General features: G+C 45.6%; 1 protein-coding gene across 1 annotated transcript; it reads right to left on the reverse strand.

Moving 5' to 3' along the window:
- Positions 1-3450: 3450 nt before the first annotated feature.
- Positions 3451-20388, reverse strand: RSAD2 (radical S-adenosyl methionine domain containing 2). Its single transcript, XM_017646015.3, has 6 exons — positions 20041-20388; positions 15115-15276; positions 11214-11443; positions 8998-9147; positions 7505-7537; positions 3451-5836 (listed from the first exon to the last, which is right to left on the reverse strand). Exons 1-6 carry the CDS (start codon positions 20342-20344, stop codon positions 5672-5674), a joined length of 1044 nt encoding a protein of 347 aa, XP_017501504.1. The 5' UTR covers positions 20345-20388; the 3' UTR covers positions 3451-5671.
- Between the last annotated feature and the right edge of the window lie 1670 nt (positions 20389-22058).

Consider the following 22058-nt stretch of genomic DNA (forward strand, 5'->3'; position numbering starts at 1 on the left):
GATGGTGTGTGAGGAGCGGGGACAAGTCCTGCCAGCTGTGGAGGGAAGAATCGGGAGGCACGTTCTGGAGGCTGGTGTTGCCAGCAGGTGTGGCCGGACAGAAGCTCTGTTAGAAGTGAGGGTGGTGGGTGGGGGGCCAGCATCTGCAGGGCCTTGGTCATCACCTGCTGATGGAACATTCTGGGGGGACCATGGTGGGTAACACAAGAACTTGGGCCGCCGTGACCCTTTCTGGGCCTGAACAGACTCAGCCCTTTGGAGACGGCTTTATCTCATTTGTTTGTTTCTAAGAGCCATTTTGCTTGTTTGTATGTACCTTTTATTCTGCTATGATTTTAAATATACTAGTTGGGTTATTCAATCTCCTTAAAATACAGACAATCCATAAAAACCTCTCTCTCCACACATACCCCACAACCACCATCATCAACACAACCACACGCATGAATTCCCGACCCCTCGGCAGCCAGGCCAGCCTCTTCTAGTATTTCTGGCCTCAGTTTCCCACTGATGAAGCCTTTGGTGACACCTGTGACTCCTTTAGAAATGTCTGTCTTCCTCCTGTGCGGTGTCCCCAGCACGGGTGTCACTTGCTCATTGTGTGTGTGGCTGCCACTAGAGAGAACTCAATTCAGTGACCGCTGGGGGAAGGAGGTTTCCTTTCCCCTCTGCAGGTGTGGGTATGAAGCCCCAGTCAGCCTGCCCTCCCCTCCCATTTCACATCTGACAGATTGGGCTATATTTCTGAGAACATTCTCTTATCTCAGGATCACAGGGTGAGGGCAGGCCATTTCCCCAAAGAAGGCACATGCTCACAGCGTCCAACCATCAAGGGAGAGCTTCACAGATTAAAACAAACAGCAAAGCAAACCCAGAGAGTGGAGTCTGGGTCTGGGCAGTCAGGAAGGAGGGGGAACATCTCCCCGTGGATCTGGGCTCTGACCTTGGTCTACACCCCAGGAGCCCAGGTGGTTCCCCCAAGTGTTCCTGAGCTGTTGTCTCTGCAACACACGGCCTGCAGGAATCACTTACCTGGGCCCCATCAGCCAGCATCTAGTTCGATGTCCAGCCTTCAGCACTGGGAGAAGTAAATATGTGATCTAAGTCCCGGTCAGTGGTACTTGGTTAGAACAGCCCCGAGCTGGCTGAGACAGGTCAATTCATTTCAAACAACACCTGGATGCTGACAGGTGTCAGCCTTCCTAGGGAAAGTACCATCCGAGCCATCCTCTAGTGAGCATTGAGGCATCCCTCATGAGGACATATGGCCCTGGCTCTGACCCTAAGTAACTGTGGCTCATGGCTAGAAGGACTTGGAAGGTTGACTACAACCGGAACGTCAGCAGGGAACTCACAGAGGTCGGTCCATTCAGACACAGAGCTAAGGGGGTTTCAGTGTGCAATGCTGTGATTTAGAACAAGAAGTGAATATCTAGTCTTTGTCCCCTTTCCCAGCCCAGAAGAGCTGAGAGTAGGAAGGGGTCTTTTGTTCTGTTATTGATGGGCTTTCAGAAGGCCCCTGAAGCTGGGGCTGCATGAGGGGAAACCAGCTTAGTCCAAGAACTGGACGTTTTGGTCCCTGACCTCTGGGGTTGGGAGGAGGGAGGGGTCTGGAGGTGGAGTTCAAGAACTGGGGAGATTCCAGGAGATGGGCGGGCCTGGGCAGAGCAGGGGAGCTCAGTGCCCCTTCCCCACACCTGGCCCTGAGCATCTCTCCCATGTGGCTGTTAGGTTCTTTTAAAATAAACCACTAAGTAAATGCTATCTCTGAGGTGTGAGCCGCTATAGCAAATGAGTCAAAGAGGGTCGTGGGCACCTTCAATGTATAGCCAGCGGGTCAGGAGCACAGGTGACTGGCATCTGAAGTGGGGGTGGAGTAGACAGTGTCAGAACTGCGCTGAATTGTAGGTCACCCAGCTGGTGTTGAAGAATAGCTTGGTGATGTGTAAAAAGCTCACACTTCAGCACTGGGAGCAGAATCCAGCCAAACAGAGAGGGCCCTGAATGGAGTCACTGTCACACAGTTTCCCAGACCCTCTAGGAATGGGGTTGCAAAGCGAAGCTTTGTTGTTGTTACAATGTATTTTTTTCTTATAAAGTAAATTCCCAGAACATGAGATACATTCTTAAGCAAATAATGTAAACAACTCAAAAGCCAAATCCAGTAAATTTTTTTTCAAATTAACTGTAGTTTTTAGAATGCCTCTGAATCTCTCCTTATCTATTAGTGTGACTTGTTAAGAACTGGCTGTTCTCATTAAAGTGTGTGTAAGAATGATCCTTGGCTTTAAAAACCTTCAGGAAATATTACATGGAAAACCAAATTGACTATGAACTCAATTCTATTAAAAAACGTGCCTGACTAGAAAGACAAGAAGTGAATTAGCAGTCACCACTGGATGATACACTTATGGGTCTTTTTTGTTTTCTTCATTTTGCTTTACTCTGTTTTTTAGATATACTCCAAATAGGTATTATTTTTAGAGTCATGAAAAAAATGTTCCTAAAGTCTTTCTAATCTTTCAAACTCATCTCAATGGCATCTGACTGGACTTGCTAGGTGGGTTTTCTGTGATTTCCCCTTTCTTTTTCCCAACTAGGTAGGGCACATAACAGGGGCTTGATGTTGCGCTGTGCACCCCAAAGGAGCCGCCCATGGCCCAGACACAATGATCAAGGACTCATGCTGCCCCTTGAGATTCGTTCAGGGTCCTCAAGCCCCTGGACCTGACCCCTGCCCTCTGGGGCTGGAGCCCAGGGTTGGTATGGATTCTAGGTAGGGAAAATAGTGAGGCTGTGTCCTTCCTGGAGAAGTGAGTGCTTGTACACCAATGTCCAGTGCAAGCACCGGTCTGAGAGAAGACCGCATGTCCAGGGAGGACCCGCCTGGGTCTGGGGCGCATGCGGTGGACACTGAGGCCAGGCACATGGGGCACTTGACTTTGAGGGCAGCGAGAGGGGATGGGAAGGTGAGCAGGCCGACAGGGTACTGTGCCAGCAGAGCACATCAGAGGGCTCAGGGACAGAATGGGCAGCTAGGAACCAGGGTGCTGGGGCACGCTCTGCAGTTCCTTAGCCTCTGTGATGCCCGACACCTGTCCCTGGGACACACTCAGACGGCCGTGCCATGACCCTGAGAACGGAGGGCTGTGCCCTCCTCGCTGCCTGCCTGCAGGATTCATTTCCTTTGATGGGACCAGGTTTGGGATGTTGGTCCCCCAAGATGCTGGCTTTCATCTCAGAATACCAAGAGTATTTTCCCCAGTGACTCATCTCTGCTCCATCTTGCTGCTGAGTGGGTTGTCTGAAATACGCTTATTAATTATTGATAACTTTGTTGATTTTTAGATTGTACTTGCCTTTAGCAATGGCAGTTTGTAAAAGCACCCAATTACTTTAAACACACACCAAGGAGAGACCTCATTACAATGACCCACTGAGAGCGAAGGCTATCCACTAAAAATATTTTAATATATTAGAAAACATCTTACAACACATCAGACCAATATTCAAGAGTATTACATATGGAGACAAATATATAAATATATATATTTCCTTAAAATCTGAGATTTTCTATACACGCTCAACTTCAATTGAGATAACCTCCATTAAATTACCATTTTTTAAAAAAGGAATATGTTTCACAAAACTGAAACTCATTTACAACTGAAAAAATAAAGCAACGTGATATAAAAACTAAATTTGAGTTTTACTCTAATGCTAAATGTCCCTACTATCCCCCTCTTAAGAAAAATAACTATTCAAACATTTTGAATATTATGTTCAAATCCAGAAATTACATAAGAAAGAGGAATGGTGACGTAAAAACGGCTGGAAAATGCAGCTAGAATAACAGCTAGAAATGCTGATTTCTCAAGTGCAGCTTTCAGTTTTGTGTTGTACTGCCCTTTGGGGAAAGAGAAGTATTTTTCTTCAGCTGGAGAGAAATTCATTCCAACCCAGAGGAGCTGAGCTTCAGATTCAGATTTTGCTTCAAATAATAATGACTGAGCACCTGCTGTATGCAACGCCTTCAGTGTTTTCACATACATGATCTTGTTTGTGGAACTGACTCTAGTTGAATAATGTGAAGATTAGCAAAGTGCATTCATATTAAGTAAAAAAGCTCTTTTATGTTTGTATTGATTATACTAAGGTCATTATATCTTAGATACTATCAAAACCCATATGGGATAAAAGCTTTCTAATTCAGTTTTCTCTTTAAACTATAAAACTATAAAACAATATAAAATGGAAAACTCATGACAACCCATTCTGTTTAAAATGGGACACAAAGATATTTCAGTTGAATTAAAGAGACTCACAATTTGAAGTAGGAATATCTTTTCTGAGTAAAAATTATTACAAAACCAAACTTTCAAAATCACCAGGCCTTGAAAACAGTTTACGAAGTGCCGTTTCAGCCGCCCAGGGCAATCAGGCAACACTGAAATGCCATCTAGTGGTCGACTCTGGAATGGCGGCTGGATTAACATTTTTCTTTGCATGGGCAAAAAATTTTCCATGATTTTGCTTTTTTTGAAACAGTGATAGGGGATTATTATCTTCCCGGCAGTGAGATACTGCCTAAGGTACATAAACAAGCTGCACGTGATAGTTCCACAGGAGAGGATTTTGTTCCCTGACCCAGTTTCAATGACGTTGTCCCTCAAGCCCTTTTCCTGGGTGTAGAAAGGGAAGATACTGTATCTTCTCATATTGACCTAGATTATATTTTTATTCCAAGTGGTTCAGAGTTAATTAAAAAATATTCTATGGTAACATGGCTTCACTTACATAAAATCCAGGTACATTCTAGAGTCTTCATCCATTTCTTATCTGCCCGGTGATTTTCCAGAGCAACTCATGCCAATCCAATAAGCTGTCACTTTTCAGAGACATGGGGACAGCCACCTATTTAAATAAACCCACATATTGTTGCTTGATGGATTCATGCGGCTTGAGCAATAGGTTCACAAAGCAACCCAAGCCCTGACTCCATGTCAGCTTCATCATGAAATGCAAAGTGTATCTTCATTTTGCTAAGAACCTTGGAAGAGAAAGGTGACCAACAGAGACAGCAGATGGTCCAGGACTAGTCAGTGTGGGCCCCGGGCGTGCAAAGCATGGGCAGATTGATTATCTCCTTCTAGCCACTTATTGAAGACTGATAAGATTATCATTTTGGAACAACTGTCAACTATTTCTAAACTTCTGGGTACAAAATTCAAGACTGCAATGGTGTAAAGCCAGAAAAGGGAAGAGGATACCAAGGAGGAGAAATAATCAGGTGAGATACTTAGTAATTTTTCCAGATGTGAAAATCGGCATCTTGATATTTAACAGAAAAAAAAACTGTATCAAATAAAAGAACTGGAAAAATAACTTCAAAATGGAAATGCAGGAGTTACAGTGCACACTGCTCAAAAAACATTAAATCCAAAATAAGCTAATTAACTAAAGGTATTATTTTGCATTATCTATGGATTTCAATGACCCAAGATATTGATGTGTTCAGTCACCACAGATAATCAGATAGCTGTGTCACAGGAAGTCAGATTTGGGGCCATGGAGAAATGCCCATAGGAATCACTGCTCACAATGGCCACGACACTTGGAGTCTTAGGAAGAGTCGCCCCAGGTGGGCTGAAGGCTTGATCCACTCCCAGCTTTACCAGTCCAGCTTCAGATCTGCCTTGCTCCATGCATACTTTCCTCCTCGCTTCAGAAACATCTTTTCATCAAACCCGCTGAATTTTATAGCTTCTTGTACTCCAACATCCAAAATGGACTTGGAAGGATCCTTCCGCCCGTTTCTACAATTCAGGAAGCGCATCTAGGAAATTCACAACAGAAACTGACATATTTCTATACAATTTATCCTGGAAAATTCAATTTTGAGTATTAATCCAAAATGATTTTTGATATTCCAGTCATTTCAAAAACTGTCTATTGAAAACTGTGGGCCAGATACTATCGTAAAGATGCTGAGCTCCCTGGACACCATCTCTCCTCAACTGGCTTGTGATAACCAGCATGAACACATTAGGTCAGTGGAATGCATGCTATGCAGCATTTTATACATGTCACAGGAGGTGCATTCCCTACCCTGGTGGTGGGTGGGTAATCAGAAAGACTTCTGGAAAATGCAGATCTCTGAATTATGCTTTGAGGTTGAAGGCTAGAGAGAACTCTTACAGAAGTGCAGGAACATGAAACAATACGGTGTAGTTGGGAAATTGTACGTAGATGGTATAACTGAAATGAAAATTGTGTGCATAAACATAGAAGTCTAAATATTTAATAAAAGGTTCTTTTGAGAAAGGTAGAGAGAGGGACAAGGAAGGAGCTTCGGAGGCAGGCGGGCAGGCGGGCAGCAGATGGTAAAGAGTCTTAAGTGTCCTGGCAGGGGTCTTGATTTTTATCCTCCCTTAAGGGTCGTCACACGTCTAATGACCTACGATGACTCTGAGCATTGGGTAGCATTTTGTAGCAGTCAAAATGTTGTGGAATCAAAATGTTCTTAAACTGTCAAAAGCAAATTTTGGTTCCATTCTGTTAGTTCCAATTGTGTGGAGATCAGAGAGTTTGTTGAGGAGCGTCTGTCAAAAGCCCTAGCCAGCCTTGATAGTCCAAAAATAAACCGTTTGGTTTTTCCTTTCTGCCTTGAACCCACAGACTGAACATTGGGTGTTATCACCTTTCCCTGCTTGCTCTTCCAATAAAGAAAGCCCATGTTGACAAAAAATGAAATGGCTGTGAAACATCATCGATTAACTTGAAAATAATAAAAGACCAAAAGTAAGGACAAGCATGTTTCAAAACACCAAATCCAATTTCAATATTGAAGCCATTGTTCTTGTTAGAGCTCATTTCTTAGAAACAGGTCTTTGAATGAAATTATTTTGGCAAAAGTTTATGGATCTAGGAAAAGAGAAATAGAGAGATAAAGGGAAGGAACAGTGGTTTGTGTTTCGGTTTTGAGACGGGTGGATCTTCCTTTTCATCTGGAAGCTGTGGGAGTAGGGATCATGTCAGCCGCTTTTGGAGAGGAATGGTGATATCTTTTTAACAAAGTCGGGATTTGTCAGGACTAGCTGGCAGCAGTGGAAATATTAAAGGTAATTTGAAGCATGATGTGACCTACCTCCAAGGTACCCTGGGTGCTCTGGTGCCAGAGAACCCCCAGCCCAAGACAGCATGAGAGCAGACTCTGCCGTGTGCTCCATCAGCCTCAACGAGGCTTCCGTGAGTCCACACTCAGGGAGAAGCCATTGCCAGGGGCTTAGTGCAAATACAGGGACTGGTGCAAGCTAATGCTCAAGGGCTTAGCTCAGAATGCGACTCTGTGATACTAATGCTCAACAGTGACCATAAGAATATGAGATGCTGGCTAGGAAGAACACATACACGCTAAATGACTATACTCATTATAGCTCAGCTCTGACATTGCTGCTTGATTTATTTGTAAGTGATAATTTTATAATTCATCAGACATACTTACATATTCATCCAGAATAAGGTAGGAATCTTTCATCTGCAAAGGAGAGATTCAAAGCAGATTTAGTTTCAAGGGTATTTTCCAGTATGTATGTTCAACTCTATGTCTTACAATGTGCGTGTATTTTATTACTTCTGGATTCAACATTTCTGATGTGGCTTGAGCATCTTTGGCTATGTTCCTTACAGGGCATGTCCCTTACAGGAGCGTCCACTCCCTCTATCCAATATGCCTCTCCAGGGTCATCTATTTATGTCCATTCAGATTCCAGAAGATTCCAGCTGGCTTGTATTCTCTGCTCCATGTGGAAAGGGACAAATGTCACTCTGAAAGCTTCTCTGACAATGAGATCCCCAGGCTAGTTCCCCCATTTCCTCTAGCTGTGGGGGAGCCTTGAGATTCTCCAAGGCTGTATCCACCATGCATACAGTTGCCCCCCTTTGCAATGTGTAGAGCAGACCCCCTTCCATGCTATTACTTGGGAGCTTACCTGAGAATTTTAATAGCTGCTACATTATTACTGCATTATTACTTGTAACTGGTTATGCCTTCTATAGGTACAGAGAAGATATACTTGTACTTCTCTACCTTCAATACCTCCCCTGTAGGTAGGGGTTGGCAAACAGTTTTCTGTAAAAGGGCAGGTGGTGAATATCTTCAGCCTTGTAGGCCATATGGCCTCTGGGCCACTAATGAACCCCACAGCTGGCCTACGGCCACTGGAGATACACACGGATACTGGGTGTGCTGTGTTCCTCTACAACGCGAGGGACTTGAAAATGGATTTTCTTATCATTTTCACTGGTCACAAATGTTATTCTTATTTTGACTTTTCCCCAACATGCTTAGCTTGCATCCCAGGTTGTCCCTCTGGCCCAGTTTGTCGACTTCCAAGCAGGGCAGGTCGGGACCTGACACTAGCTGTCTGGGGGTGAGGCAGGGGCATATAAAGTGCAGAATCGCAAGCTCACTCGGGACCTGCCCACTGGCTTACAATCCTGGGAGCTTCCCAGGTGAAACCTGAGACTGAACCCAGGTGGAGGGCAGGGAGAGACCAAGGAGAGAGGCCGGCCTTCCAGCCGGACGGGCAGCTGGTGTGATAAGCAAGGGATTGTCTGGGCCGGGCGTAAGAACAGATCTTCACGCCACCCACCAGCATCTCACAGTTTATAGAGAGGCCTCACTGGGGTTCACCCATGTACACGTCCCAGATGTTCTCAGCACCGCAGTGCTCTCAGGACTAAGTCCTAGGAGCAGCTCCTCTGTGGCAATGGGGCAGAGTATACGTTCCTAGGACAGGGCAGAAGCTCATTCAAAGGACCCCAAGCCGGCAGGTGCAGGGCCGATGGTGGACCTCAGCCTGAGAGCCCTCCCTCCCATCTCTCTATGCTGAACCCCATAAATAACAGTGGGTGGAGCCCTTGGGCAGAGATTTCCCTCCTTGGAATTAATGTAAAGGTGTGATGGTGAAGAGAATGGCACTTGCTCTATACAACCTTCTGGTTGGACTCGGGCACCAAGCAGGACACCTCTTTGTGGCGGTCCAGAAATCTCTCAAACTCCTCATCACTGATAACGAACCGCTCTGCCTGTCTCAGAGCATCTTCTCCAGCATTCTCGCCCTCAATTATGAGGCACTGGAAGACCTGAAACACAAGCGTGGTGAGTGCTTTTTGCAAAGAGCTGTCTGTCTGTTTTTACTCCAAACCTCATTTCTCGCCCACCCCCCCACCCCACCTTCAACTCTTTTGTACAAAAACAATCTGCAGGCAAGGTGCTGTCTGGAAAGATGTTGCTCTGGGCACACAAGAGCTCACCATGAATTTTAAGAGGCACAAGTGCCCCTAAAATATAAACTTTAAAAACTGGTCCAGATTATGTTCTATCTAATCTTACAATCTAATTTTTTCAGACTACAAAGTAAATGCTGTTCATCAAATGGAACATGGACATTACAAAAACATCAAGAAAATGAACGAATCATTTGTAATCCCCAAACCAAGAAATACCTATTTTCAAAATGTTGTTGTTTCCACTGGTTTCATCCTTATTAAAGCCTCTAGAATATGTTTGTTTTTCAGTTACTGTAGGATAGTTTTCTAAAGCCAATAAGAGTCTTTTTCGTAATTCTTCTAAGTAAATATGTGTGTGTGTGTGTGTGTGTGTGTGTGTGTGTGTGTGTGTGTGACGTGTTACTCTGCCACAGGAATGCCAACATCTGAAAAGGAAGCTGCTGGCCCAGGGACTTGTTCAGGTGACAATAGGTGGCAGCTGATCAAAGACAGTCCCAGCACAGAGCTCAGGTCGGTGGGGTTTGATGGAAGGGGGGATTCTATATAGCATTTAATAAACCTTTGAGTAGCCTTAGAATACACTTTAAATGCCCTAAATGCCAGCTTCTTGCTTACTCTGTTGGCCCCCAGCCACCCTCCTTGGCTCCCCTGTTCTTTGATATCTGTAGCCAGAGTTGTAGCTCAGTATACCAATCAAACACTGTAAAAACTAAGTAACATTTCCAGCTTCCCTAACCCATTGCCACATATTGCCGGGTAACCTCAGGACATAATAAGGTAATCACTTTCCCCTTGTCCCGAACTTGGTTTTGAGTGTGGGCATGGGATTTAAAACATTCCAGGCAGCTTGGGAGGAAAGGTTTCCTTTGCATGGTGAGCCTTCTAGTCTGCACAGACTTTGTTCCCCAGAGCTTCCCCAACCATCTTTTGGAGCACAGCCGAATACCATCTTCTACATGAAGACTTCCAGGCACTTTGGCAGAATTAAGCTTTGCTTGTTCCACTTCCACTTGCCAGATTATCTGAGCATACACAGCTTTAGATTATATAAGTTTTGTCACCTCTCTTTTTCTTACTAGAATGGAATCTTACAATTTTTCCTTAGTTGCATCCATTCTGGGGTCCAGGCATAGATTTCTGATAGCTACATAACAATCCCTAGGGCAGCTTGTTAAGAATACATGCGCATGCAAACCCTCTGGCTCATGTCTGTCCAGAGCTCCTGTTTCAGGACAGTAAGTATTGGGAGAGGTCCAAGAAGCTGTTTTTTAAACAGTTCCTTGAGTTGATTCTGAAGAATAGCCAGGGACAGAACACTTTGATTTAGGATTAGCTACAAGCATCTGCACAGTGTAGATGCTATAAATTTACCTTGAATTGGCTTGCGTGTATTTGCGCTTTAGGCTTTTTAGTAACTGGTAATAAGGCCAGTCCTAAAAGCACAAATCTTGGTGAACGAATCTTGGAGAATGCATGTTGCTACAATTTGGGAATGGCCTTGCCCCCAGTGTCTTCTAATAATTTAATAATGAATGTATTAACAGAATTTAAAAAGAACATATATTCTTTCCTAAATAAGCCAAGAGATTTAAGAAGAAAACCAGTCCTATTACATTTAATAAGATTAGGCTTTCTATGCATATATTCTTCAAAACATCTCCAAACACTTGGTACATTTTTTTTGACCTTCATTCTCACCATATTCCAGAAGGGAATCAGGGCCAGTTTTCAGAAGGGCAAACGGAGGCAAAGAGAATGTAGGCAGTTTAAAGGAACGCAGCGGAAAGGAGGGCCCGGCCTGGGTCTCCGGGCTGGCTCAGCAGGCCCGCTGTCCCCGTAGCCCTGTCACTGAGGTTCACTGGAGCAGGTCTCTCCAGGACGTTTTCTTCCAGGCAGAGGAAGTGGCTCTCTGTACTTACTTTCCAGCGGACGGGGCTCAGGGCTCTGATGTGCTCCTTCATGTCCTCTTCCACATTGAATCGATTAATGACAGAATTTATCTTGAAGGCCACTCTGTAATCTCTACACCACGTTCTCAGCTTCTGAAGATTTTCCACGTGGTTCTTCTTGCCTTGACCACGGCCAATAAGGACATTAACTTGCTCATCAAAGCTGTCGCAGGAGATGGCGAGAATGTCCAAGTAGTCACCTAAGGGAAATGACCATCCTTAAGTTTTTCCATCCAAGGACCAGACCCTTTAGGTGGTTTCCATGTCTTCATGTTAAAATGTATTTTGCTTGGCCCTCTAATTTTAATTTTTAAAAAGGCACTTTTCATTGTGCCCACAAAACTCACTGGTATGTGAATTACACTTCCCACCAGTGTAACATAATCCTGAGCCATCCCTATACACACAATGGGATGATGGAGGTACTTACACTGGACCGTCCTGAAACTGGGCACATGCAGCCTGGGGCCAGAGTAAGTCCATAAGTGAGCCCTTATCAACCTACGTAAAAGAGGTTCCACATTAACTGCTACACTGGAATCAAGCAGTGTCAGAGGCAGGTAGTTACTTTGGATCTATGAGCCTTTATGGCTTTCCTTCTCTTTATCTCATCACATAAATAAAATTGCTTTGTAGAAGAACCCTGATATTCCTGCCAAGTTCTTTGGTTTCTTCATGACATCTTTTGTTAGCTTGATTCATCATCTAAGTATGTAGAGAGATGCTATGCTAACCGGGTGCAGGTGTGTTTGCTGCCGAGAAGCCAAGATGGACGGGAGTCTGGGGAAGGAGCCGGTGCCCAGGGCCCCTCCCAGCCGGAGCCTAGGCAGCGGGCTGCTACCGGAGCCCAGGGAAGGTCGGTGAGTGTGACCTTAGTATTGTCCCTCTTGCATTGGTTTCTGTAACATTAGTGTCTCCTCTGCCCTGTCTTTCCTCCTTTTATTTCTCCGGCTGCTCCACGCTGTCCACCTAGACATCCTCTTCCGCCCAGTCATTCACTGTCCACACCCTAACAGTGGACTGAATCAGAGTGTTCCTTGTTATTGGGACCTTGCAGGACTGACTGCAAAGTTAAGTCTGAAACTACTTTCAAATTATAGAAACCAGAGATTCCAGAACTCCTTAAGCATCTTCTCTAATTTCATAATCTTAAATTTAATTTCAATTTCAGGGCTATTTTAGTGTTATCCACATGCATGCCCTCCACTTCTCAGGAAAAATTTGAGAAAGACTGAAGTGATTGGTCGTCCTGAACTCTTGAGCTACTATGAGTGAGTTATGATCTATGACCTATACATCCCTGGTAGTCCCATTGCTGTAACTAGTCTCTAGTTTTCCCAAGGGCAAGCACTTGTCTTTGACTTATTTTCCAGCCTCAAAGCATCTAGCACAACTTGGAGCCAGAGTAAGGCAATTAACCATTATTAAAAACAACTCAAAATGTTCTAAAAACTGATCTCAAATAAATCCCAATGGCATATCATGTTGGAAAAAGGCTAATTGAACAAGTGGTGTAGAACAAAACCAAAAATATAGAGACCTGTTAGTTATAGTAAAGCCTTACCTAGTTGATTTCCAGGTCAGCTGACAATCTCAAAGTCAACTGCTTTATTCTGCCATCTCTCCAGCTTTCGCTGTGTGACTATGATACCCCACCCTCCTGCTCCCAGAATTTCTCATCAAAGCCTTTGTGAGGAGAGAGTTAGCAGAGAAGGTCTGCTCAGTCCTTGCATGTCTCTAGGAAAGCCTGGAACCATGATGGAATCTTGGCCCACCCCTGCAGGTATGGCTGCCAGGATGCCGTGTGTGTGCCTAGAGCAACGGGGCATGTTAAATCAACTTGTCAAGAGTTGTCAGGGTTGTTCAGCAAGATTCATGATGCACCTGGTTTCATTGCTGGGGGTCCTGAGTTGGTTCCCATGGCGGGTTGCATAGCTGTGTGTGCCTCTGTGAACAGCTCTGTATGAAAACCTCAGACCCCAAGCCTCAAATGAGCATTCCTGGGCAAAGACATCCCACACATGTCCCTGCAGTTCCCTGCTACAGAGAAAGCACATCATGTGTGTCCTAGACGGGGAGGGACTCAGAAACCTAGGAATGCCCTCTCCGGACTCCGGAGTTGCCCATCTTTTTCCTGCTGTGTCTGCACTGCATCCTTTGCGCTAATGAATCTTAACCATGAACAGAACTGGCTGAGTCCTGTGAGTCTCCTAGAAAATTGCCAACCTTGGGGTGTGTGGGAGCTCCAAAATAGCTCTCTTCCCCCACTCAAGTACACAGACCCACCCCTAGTCCTTTACACCAGAGGTAGAAAATGGGCAGCTTGCAGACTACATAGGTATACACAAACATTTTGTTCCTCAGGGCATCTAAAAATATTTCAAGTTATATGCAAATATTTTTATTTGGAGGATTTAACATAGACTATAGATTTCTGATGTATCTTTAAAAATTTGAGGATATGACAACACTTTCCCTAAATTCCCATAGAGTATAAAGATCAGTGGGAGCTCATAATGGGCTGCCCGTTTGTCCACTAAAACAGGCTGTGGTGCCTCCCATTCTTCACAGTCCTCACACTTCCGTCCTGTCTCCCTACCACTGATTGGGCTTTTCTCATGCACTGCCAAGTTTGCTGATTTACACCACCTCTCCAGCATGCCCTCTGTGCTCCTGACCCGGAAGTGCAGTGGTCCCCTGCCCCCTTTGTCAAGCACACTGACCAGCACGTGGATCCGGTCTTGGAGGGAAAGCACTGCCCAGGGACACACCCAAGAAAGCTGACTAATTACTCTTTTGTTACCCCGCTCCCCGAACCGTTCTTATCCTACAAATCTGCCTCTTCCCAAAGCTTACTTTTGAACTGCTCGACTCCTGTTTCACTGACTCCCTCCATGGACATACTGGTTTAACATACTGTCTCTTAATCTTTCCTTATGCGCCTTTTCTTATCTTCTTTTTCCCCTCAATCTTCATCAGATGGGCTACACGACCCACACCCACAGCCTCCTCCTGCCCCATGCCAGTGTCTTCACCATCTCAGAAGGGGTATTTAGTCAGAGATCTCCTGTGAACATGCTCAACAAATCATAAATGTTACTGCCCTTTGAATGCTTTCAAGGCTCAAAGAGCATGTAGAAAGCAAGGACAGAAAATGGTGCTCTGAGAATGTGGCTATAACGGTCTCCTAAAATGATGGTAGTAAGTAATAGCTAACCTTTTTTGAGTGCTTCTTAAGTTCCAGACCCTGTTTTGGGGATATTACAGTTATGTAAACCTTAGCTGTAAAGGACCTCCACAATCTTAGGACCAGGGGTTCATCATCCTGGCCGCCCAGTGGAATACTGTGGAGCCTCCCAGATTAGCTGTGCATATGCCACAGGTTATGATATAGTTAGTCTGGGTCTAGTACCAACACAGTTAAGTGCTTGGGCAGCCAAACAGACAGCCAAAGTTGAGAAACACTGTTTTAGTCCAATTGCTTAATTTATATGAGACTAATGCAAATAGTTATTTCTGTACATTTAAATATATTAGACATCATTCGCAAACAGTAAGGGAACTGTGCGTGTGTTGCTGTCTGCATAGGTGTCCAAGCTGAAGCCGTAGGTCTTAACACTTTCTGAATTGCAATGTCCCAGAGCAGCGGTGTGACCCAGTACTTTGTTATCTATCTTGCCACATTTGGTTCCTTGGAGCACCCAAGAACAGAAACGCCCATAACACACGAGCAGCGTGAAAGAGTTTAGAATAGGCATGTTCGGTTTCTCCCCGTTCAGTGCCTGGCTGGCCTGGCCCTAGGCCTGGATGGCAGCAATAGGGGAACCAGCAGTGATGGCAGCCACAGCCAGGCATTAGGGAGCAAGCTCACCGTAATTCTTGAACCACCGCTCGCGGATCAGGCTCCCGTTGCTCACGATGCTCACGCTGGGCAGGTGCAGCTCCTCTTTGCAGAACTTTACCAGCTGGCCCAGGTACTCGCCCCGGTCATGGATGAATGGCTCTCCGCCTGAGAAGTTTATCTTCTCCATGCCTGTAAGAGGTGAAACATGCATCTGACCTTTTATTTGCCTAGTTCACCAACACCCATTATTATTTTAATGGCAAAAGTGATATTAAAAATGAAATAAAAATATCTTGTTATCACCCTCCTCTAACCTGGTTTCCGCTCAAGCCCCCCAAGTGGGAATAACCAAGTATATAATCCAGGGCCATCTGCTGATGGTCCCAAAGGTGGGTTTTTCTCCCCTCTTTTAGAATAGTTGCTCTTTCAGGTGGGGAATCCATGACACAGATGGAAACATCATTCAGAAGGCAAAAAGTGTGATGAGGCCATGCAGGGGTTTGCAAAGCGCAGGACCACCTGCACTGCGCTCTGCAGTCTGTCCTCAGCCCCAGAGAGGATTCCCCACCCTCTGGGCCTCCCTCCCCTCTCCATGTGCTGGTCGCCTCTCATCCTGGAATCCTCACTTTCTTCTTTCTTGGTTTACTCCCTTATTTTGGAAAATAATTTCAGGAGTTTTTAAAAAATGTAAAACTGTGAATTAAAATGAGGACATGTGTATTTCAAAATACACTGGTGGTCAGCAGTTCGTCCAGCCGTAACTGTCATCTGCAGGAACAGGAAAGGGAGCTCCCCTCGCTCAGGAGGGACAGCAGCAGGCCTGCCTTTTGCCTCTCGCCTCCTTCCTGCCTCATCCCTCTTCACAATCTCTGCACCATGTGATGGCTCCAATCTCTGAAACTTCCTGTATTCTGGGGGCCAGTCTGGTGACTGTCCCTCAGCCAGTTCCCCTGTGGACTCATGTTGAAGCTGTCCAGAGGCCATAAATAGGTCACAACAACTACATGTTGATTTCTTTGTGGATTTGTTCCTCTTCTTCCCATCATTTCCCTGGAATTTTGCTGGAGCGGAGGAAAGATCGGAGAGAACGGGGATGAATATGCACGATGAACCAGAAGGCCTGGAATATCGTGAGATTCAGACTTTCATCCAGTGGCATGGTCACAGGGAGTTCACTTATAGTGCCATTCGGTTTGACTCAAGGCATTGAGTCTTTACGAGATGCTCTGTGCTAGTGGTCCATGTCAGAGTGGGTCCTTTCTAGAATGAACCCTTCAACACATCATTCTACTGAATGAAGCTTTAAATGCCCGACTCACAGCATTCTGATGGCGGGCAAAGCACAGACACCTGGCAGCTCGGAGTAAGGGCAGGAGCTCCTGCCGGCCAGCACGCGGGCAAGGAAGAGAGAGGGGATGAGTCACAGAAATGGAGTAGACATGAACTCAGAGGTTAAAGGAGCCCCAGGCCCAGTGAGAACAGCAAGCCGACTTGGTCATAGGATTGAAATGATTAGAAACACTGACTAGAAGAATAGAGAGGTGCAGGGAACTTACTGAAGTGCAAACAGCACAACACCCCATAAAGCTCTCTGAGAATGGGATTTGCTAATCCACCTATTCAACAAGCTTTGTATCTCCTAAGTCCCCAATACTGTGCTTCGCAATGAATTTGTGGCTCCCACGGCAACAGAGCTTTTACAATGACCAGGTGGTGAGGCCAGCTGGAGGCTGGTTGGTCTCTCTTCTTGAGTGATTCACTAAGCCCACACCCTAAGTGCCTCCCCCATCAGACTCTCTCTCCAGGCCACTATGCTCTGGCCTCTGTGTCCAGGGCCAGACACGCACAACCCGGGCCCCCCATGCCCAGAGCTGCTGAAATTATTTCAGACCAGCCCAGGCTAAGTCTGTTCACCCCTGTTGTTGCCTTCCTGCAGAAACCACGCTAAAAGCTCCTGTGCAAAGTGCTCCCCACCCCCACGTAGTGACCAAACCCAGGACTTTGCCGTGTGGTCGTGTGGCAAGTTGTGTCCCCCTGAGGAGCTGTGAGTGACAGATCTGAAGAGCTCCTTCCAGTTACCCTCTCCTGATCTGTGTCACACCTCCCCAGATCTTGCCCAAGAAAACAGGGTTAAAACAGTCAAGCAGGAAATAAATTATTACCCTGGTTTATAGGTGCAGGCATTGAGGCCCAGAAAGGTTCACGAGTTATTCGAGGTCGTAAGGCTATGGGCAGTGGAGCTGGGATGTGTGCCCCAGCCCCAGAGCCTCCATCACGGCAAGCCAGCCGCCCTTCATGCCAGTTTGCCCACAACGGCCTGGCTCACAGGGGGCCAATGTCACCTGGCCGCTCTTTGTGGAACCTCCTTTCATTCTGGTTCCCTGTCAGATAGGTCGGCTAGTAGGCAGTGATGCATCACATCACCTCCCTATCTAACTCTAACATGCTAGGAGGCTGCTGGTGTGTGATGATCATAATCAAATAAAAACATAGCTCCCCAAAAGTGTGGTTCAATAGGGGCAGATAAACTGGAGAAAACGAAATAGTGTATTGGCTGGTGGTGTAGCCCTTGGTGCTTCTGAGGAGCCTGTTTAGAGGTGATGCAAGAATGAGAAAACTGAAGGAATAGGATGTAGAGACTGAGCTAAGATCTTAGACAAGGAGCAATGAATTCCCAGCGGCACTGACACGCAGGAGCAATCACTGGATGGGCTGCGCCAAGGGCTGCTGCTCCTAGCGGCTCAATTCCTGTCCGTCTTCTCTGGAAAAGCCAGAGGAGCGAATAGTGTGTATTAGAAGCATCTTCACCCAGAACAGTGACATTTAATTTTACATATAATGTACACTTAGATTTAAATTTGTTATATGTTAATGTAACTTATATGTTAATGTACATTTAAATTTTTAGTCATCACCAAAATAGATTTTCCTCTATTTGCCAGAAATGTCACAGGACACATAACCCATACCGAATGCAGCTGACTCTACCTTCACCGTTTTGACTCACTTTGATTTTGTGTACTTAAAATTGAGAGGTTATTGTAGGGAATTATTAGTTATAACCATAATAGTTTATACTCCAGTAAAAAAACACATAAGGATTTACTTATTTGTGACTTGAAACAATGCCTGACGTTGGTATAGGAGTAATCATTGTTATCTACATTGTAAAGATGATTAAATGGATCCTCCGAAAAATTGAATGGCTTCACAAATCATGTAAGTGTTTGAGTAGGAACTCAAACCCTAGCCTCATGAATCAAGAGTCTATGTTCTTTCCAGAACACCAGACCTCTCTCACTCACTCATGCACATATTGATTTATCTATCCAAAAACATTTATTAAGCCCTTATTACATTCTAGATATTTTGCTAGATACAAAAATACATAGAATACTCACAGAGAAGGCACATAGTGGATCTCTGGCAACCTGCTGCACTGATGGACAGTGACTGCATTGAGGTATGGGTGGGGAGTTGATAATATGGGTAAATGTAGTAACCACATTGTTTTTTTCATGTGAAACCTTCATAAGAGCATATATCAATCATACCTTAATAAAAGATTTTAAAAAAATACATAGAATACTAAGATTCAGCCTGGAACTCAAACTCTTTGGGGACCCAGATATTAAAAACAAAACAAACAGGAAAACCCCACAACCATACAATTTAAAATGTGCTGCAAAACACATTTGTAACAAGTGCCAAGGGGTCCCAAATGAGGTGAAGACAGCATTAATTCTTCCAGAAGAGGACCAGGAATAATTCTAAGGAGCTTTGGAAGTTCATCCACGGAGGCTGAGGTGACCCACACTTCAGGGAGGGAGGACGTATGGTCCCAGGTTGATGATGCGGGTATGGGGGAGAACAGGTGTAACGTGATGTGTGCACAGCAGGTAATACACTGGGCGCACTGCTGATGGGAACCCCGGGCCTGAAGCCTGTGCTAACAAATTTGTGCTTGAAAACTGTGCAAGAGAGTTAAGTGGGGAAGCAAAGCATCACACACATATTTTAGCAAGATAAGGTGCTTCCAAGGGGACAGCAGAGCCAATGAAATCAACAGCAACAGTCCTGGTGAGAATTGGCCAGAGCCTGAACTAGACCCCTCAGGGCAGGGCAAGGTGGGTCCGCAGGTGAATCAGCTGTGGGTGACTGAGCAAACATAATGGGGAGCAAAATAAGTCAGGTCTGGCATAGTGCACACTGTGTGATTTTATTATATAAAATCAGGCAAAACATTACCTAAAGTACACCATGTATGATAGAAGATAAGCTGGAAGGTCAGGGCAAGGCAGGGGCTGGAAGGGAGCACACACTTGTGGGTGCTGTAAGGTCCTCTCTGCGTCTGGTGGCATTCATCTGAGTGTGGTTACTCCGTCACTCATCGAGGGGAACCCCCAGGATGCGTGCAGCTGGGGGAATGTGCATGCATGCTACGCTTCTGTAAAAACGTCAGAGAAACTGAGCAAAATGCGGGCAGTGTTACTGCAGTTGCTAACCTAGGAGGTGCCCCGGAAAGAGGGGAGGACGGGTGTGAAAGGGGAACAGATAGGAGTGAAAGGTGCAGCTTTCGCATGGGACGTCCTGAGCTCCCTCTGAGATGCCTGGGCCTTTCTAATGGGTGGAGCTCAGGACATTTCTGTGTTTGAGTTGTAAATAGTTTCTTTCAAGTGTCATGTTAAGAACACATAAATAACCGCAAATAAAAGACCCAAATATTACAATTCTTAGGTCAAAGTTTTTTTCCAATGTTCCCCATTAACTGTTTCCGGAAACCCAATCCATCGGTGCTTTGGACCAGCTCGGAAGGTGGCATCCTTCCCAACCTGCCTGTTGCTAAGCGGGGCGGAGGGGAGCCTGGGGCGCGCGGCTCTGCAGCTGAGAGCGGCCGGTGCGGAGGTTTGCGCCCTTTGCGGCCGCGCCGCTCCGGGCACGCGGGAGACTCACCTGCCTCCCGGAGCAGCGTCAGCCCCCGCCGGGCCTCCTGCAGCGGGAGCACGAAGGAGGTTTTGGCCGTGTGGAAGCAGAAGCCGCACTTGTAGTTGCACTGGCGGGTGAAGTGGTAGTTGACGCTGGTGGGAGTGAGGGGCCGAGGGTCGCCCTCGTCCTCGTGCCCTGTGCTCCCGGCTGCCTCTGTCCTGCCCCGCAGCCAGAGGAGCAGGAGCGCCAGGCTGCCCCACAGAGAGCTCAGAGGCTTCCTGAAAGCGCTCAGCAGCTTGCCTGCAAACGCCAGGGGCACGAGCATCCACATGGTGGCGGGCGTGGGGGACTGCCTGCAGCTCGCAGCCTCACCTTATTTATATAAGCCGGGCAACCTGTCACGCGGGGGCAGACACACTTCCCCAACTCACTCTCAGCTGAATTGAAGTTTCGATTTTTCCCTTGGTGAAAATGAAAGTTAGCACAGAGCCAGGACCCAGGCTGGAGCTGAGTCGGCATCTGCTCTCCCTGGGTCGCTGCCAACCCAGGCTGCTGCTGTAACAGCCCGCAGCTGGATACAGAGGTGGACCGCACTGCCTGTGTCTCCATCTAGCACCTGTCCGCAGAGCTAGATTGACGTACAGCCCCTCTTTGTTGTTGTAAGACTACTGTGTGAGTTAACCCGTGGAAGCTTCTACCTGTCCCCTTCACATGGCCGCCACTCAGGGAGGGTCTGTTAGGAAAACCGAAGAACAGAAAGAATGGCCGGGGAGGATGGGAAAGAACCAGTCAGCTACAGGGCCCTTTGGGGTCACGGTCAAAGCAGGCAGGCACCAATGACATATATGCCTCAATCCTTCATTAGGTATTCATCATAATGGATGCATTTTCATAGTGTTAAAATTTATATTTTCCCACATATTTATGCATTTCTATACCATTTCAAATCAACAATAGGAAATTAGATGCTTTTCTAAAATGCTTCAGTGGCAAGAATTACTGTAGCTTGTTATTTATTCATTTTGACAGTTTTCTTAGAAAGCATTGTTGAATTTAGTACTGAAGTTCTGTCTTGTAGCTCCCTTGAATCTGAACTGTGTTTGAGCGTGTGGTCTCATGTTTTCATGAGACTTGTAAGAAGGTGGAATAGTCTTAATGGCTAAGCTTCTGGATCCACAAACCTGGCTCATCTCTTACTAGCTGTGTGACTTTGGTAAGATACTTTCTCTCTCTGGATCTTCATTTCCTTATTTGAAAGATGGTAAGACTGGAAATCTCATGGGATTTTTAGGAAAACTGAAAGTTCTGATTTTTGTGAGTCACTTAGAGCTGTGCCTGGACAATTATAAATGTTCTGTTAGGATTTGCTGTTGTTGTTCTGGGTAGTGTTATATTCTGAATGGAAACAAAGATGACTTTCACTTTACTTAGAAGGGAAACTGGAATAAATTCAGCAAAATATCAGTGTGTGCTTAATGATTAATGATTAATGATCATGCAATGATGGATATGATCCAAGTCCATGAAATCTCCCTAGCCAAAAATATCTTAAAATCTCATCATGGTTTGGCTCAGCTAAGAAATACTTTTTTGCTAGATCACATGTGTATGAAGAAATGAAAACCAAATCAGTTTGCATTTCAAATCTAATATCAGGTGTGGCACAGAGGAAACCACCCAGGCTTTTGAAGCCAAACATCACAATGCTTGACTCTGAGGTCAGCCAATAGCATGCCAAAGTTCAGCACGTGCCTGACACACAATGTTGTATGTATGCTAGATATTTCTAACTCAGCATGCCAAACACCTATCTGCATGCTTAATGTACATCATGTCATTCAATCTTTAAAACAAGCTGTGTGAATTAGACATTACTACCTATGTTTCCCAGATGTTTTAACAAGATCAGACAGGTAAAGAAATTTACCCCAAATTAAATCCTATTGGCTGACCTAGGATTCAAACCTTTTGATGTTTGGCTTCAGCAACCTGGGTGGTTTCCCTCTGTGCCACACTTGATACTGGATTTGAAATACAAACTGCTT

This window comes from Manis javanica, chromosome 1 (assembly GCF_040802235.1).
Source record: "Manis javanica isolate MJ-LG chromosome 1, MJ_LKY, whole genome shotgun sequence".
NCBI classification, from domain to species: Eukaryota; Metazoa; Chordata; class Mammalia; order Pholidota; family Manidae; genus Manis; species Manis javanica.

Coding starts and splice junctions, on each gene's coding strand:
- RSAD2 (XM_017646015.3), bottom strand. CDS start 20,344: ATGTGGATGCTCGTGCCCCTGGCGTTTGCAGGCAAGCTGCTGAGCGCT. Junction 7,538..8,997: donor TGCCCGAGTCCAACCAGAAG/GTTGTATAGAGC, acceptor TCTCCTTTGCAG/ATGAAAGATTCCTACCTTAT. Junction 5,837..7,504: donor ACCTTATTCTGGATGAATAT/GTAAGTATGTCT, acceptor TGAATTTCCTAG/ATGCGCTTCCTGAATTGTAG.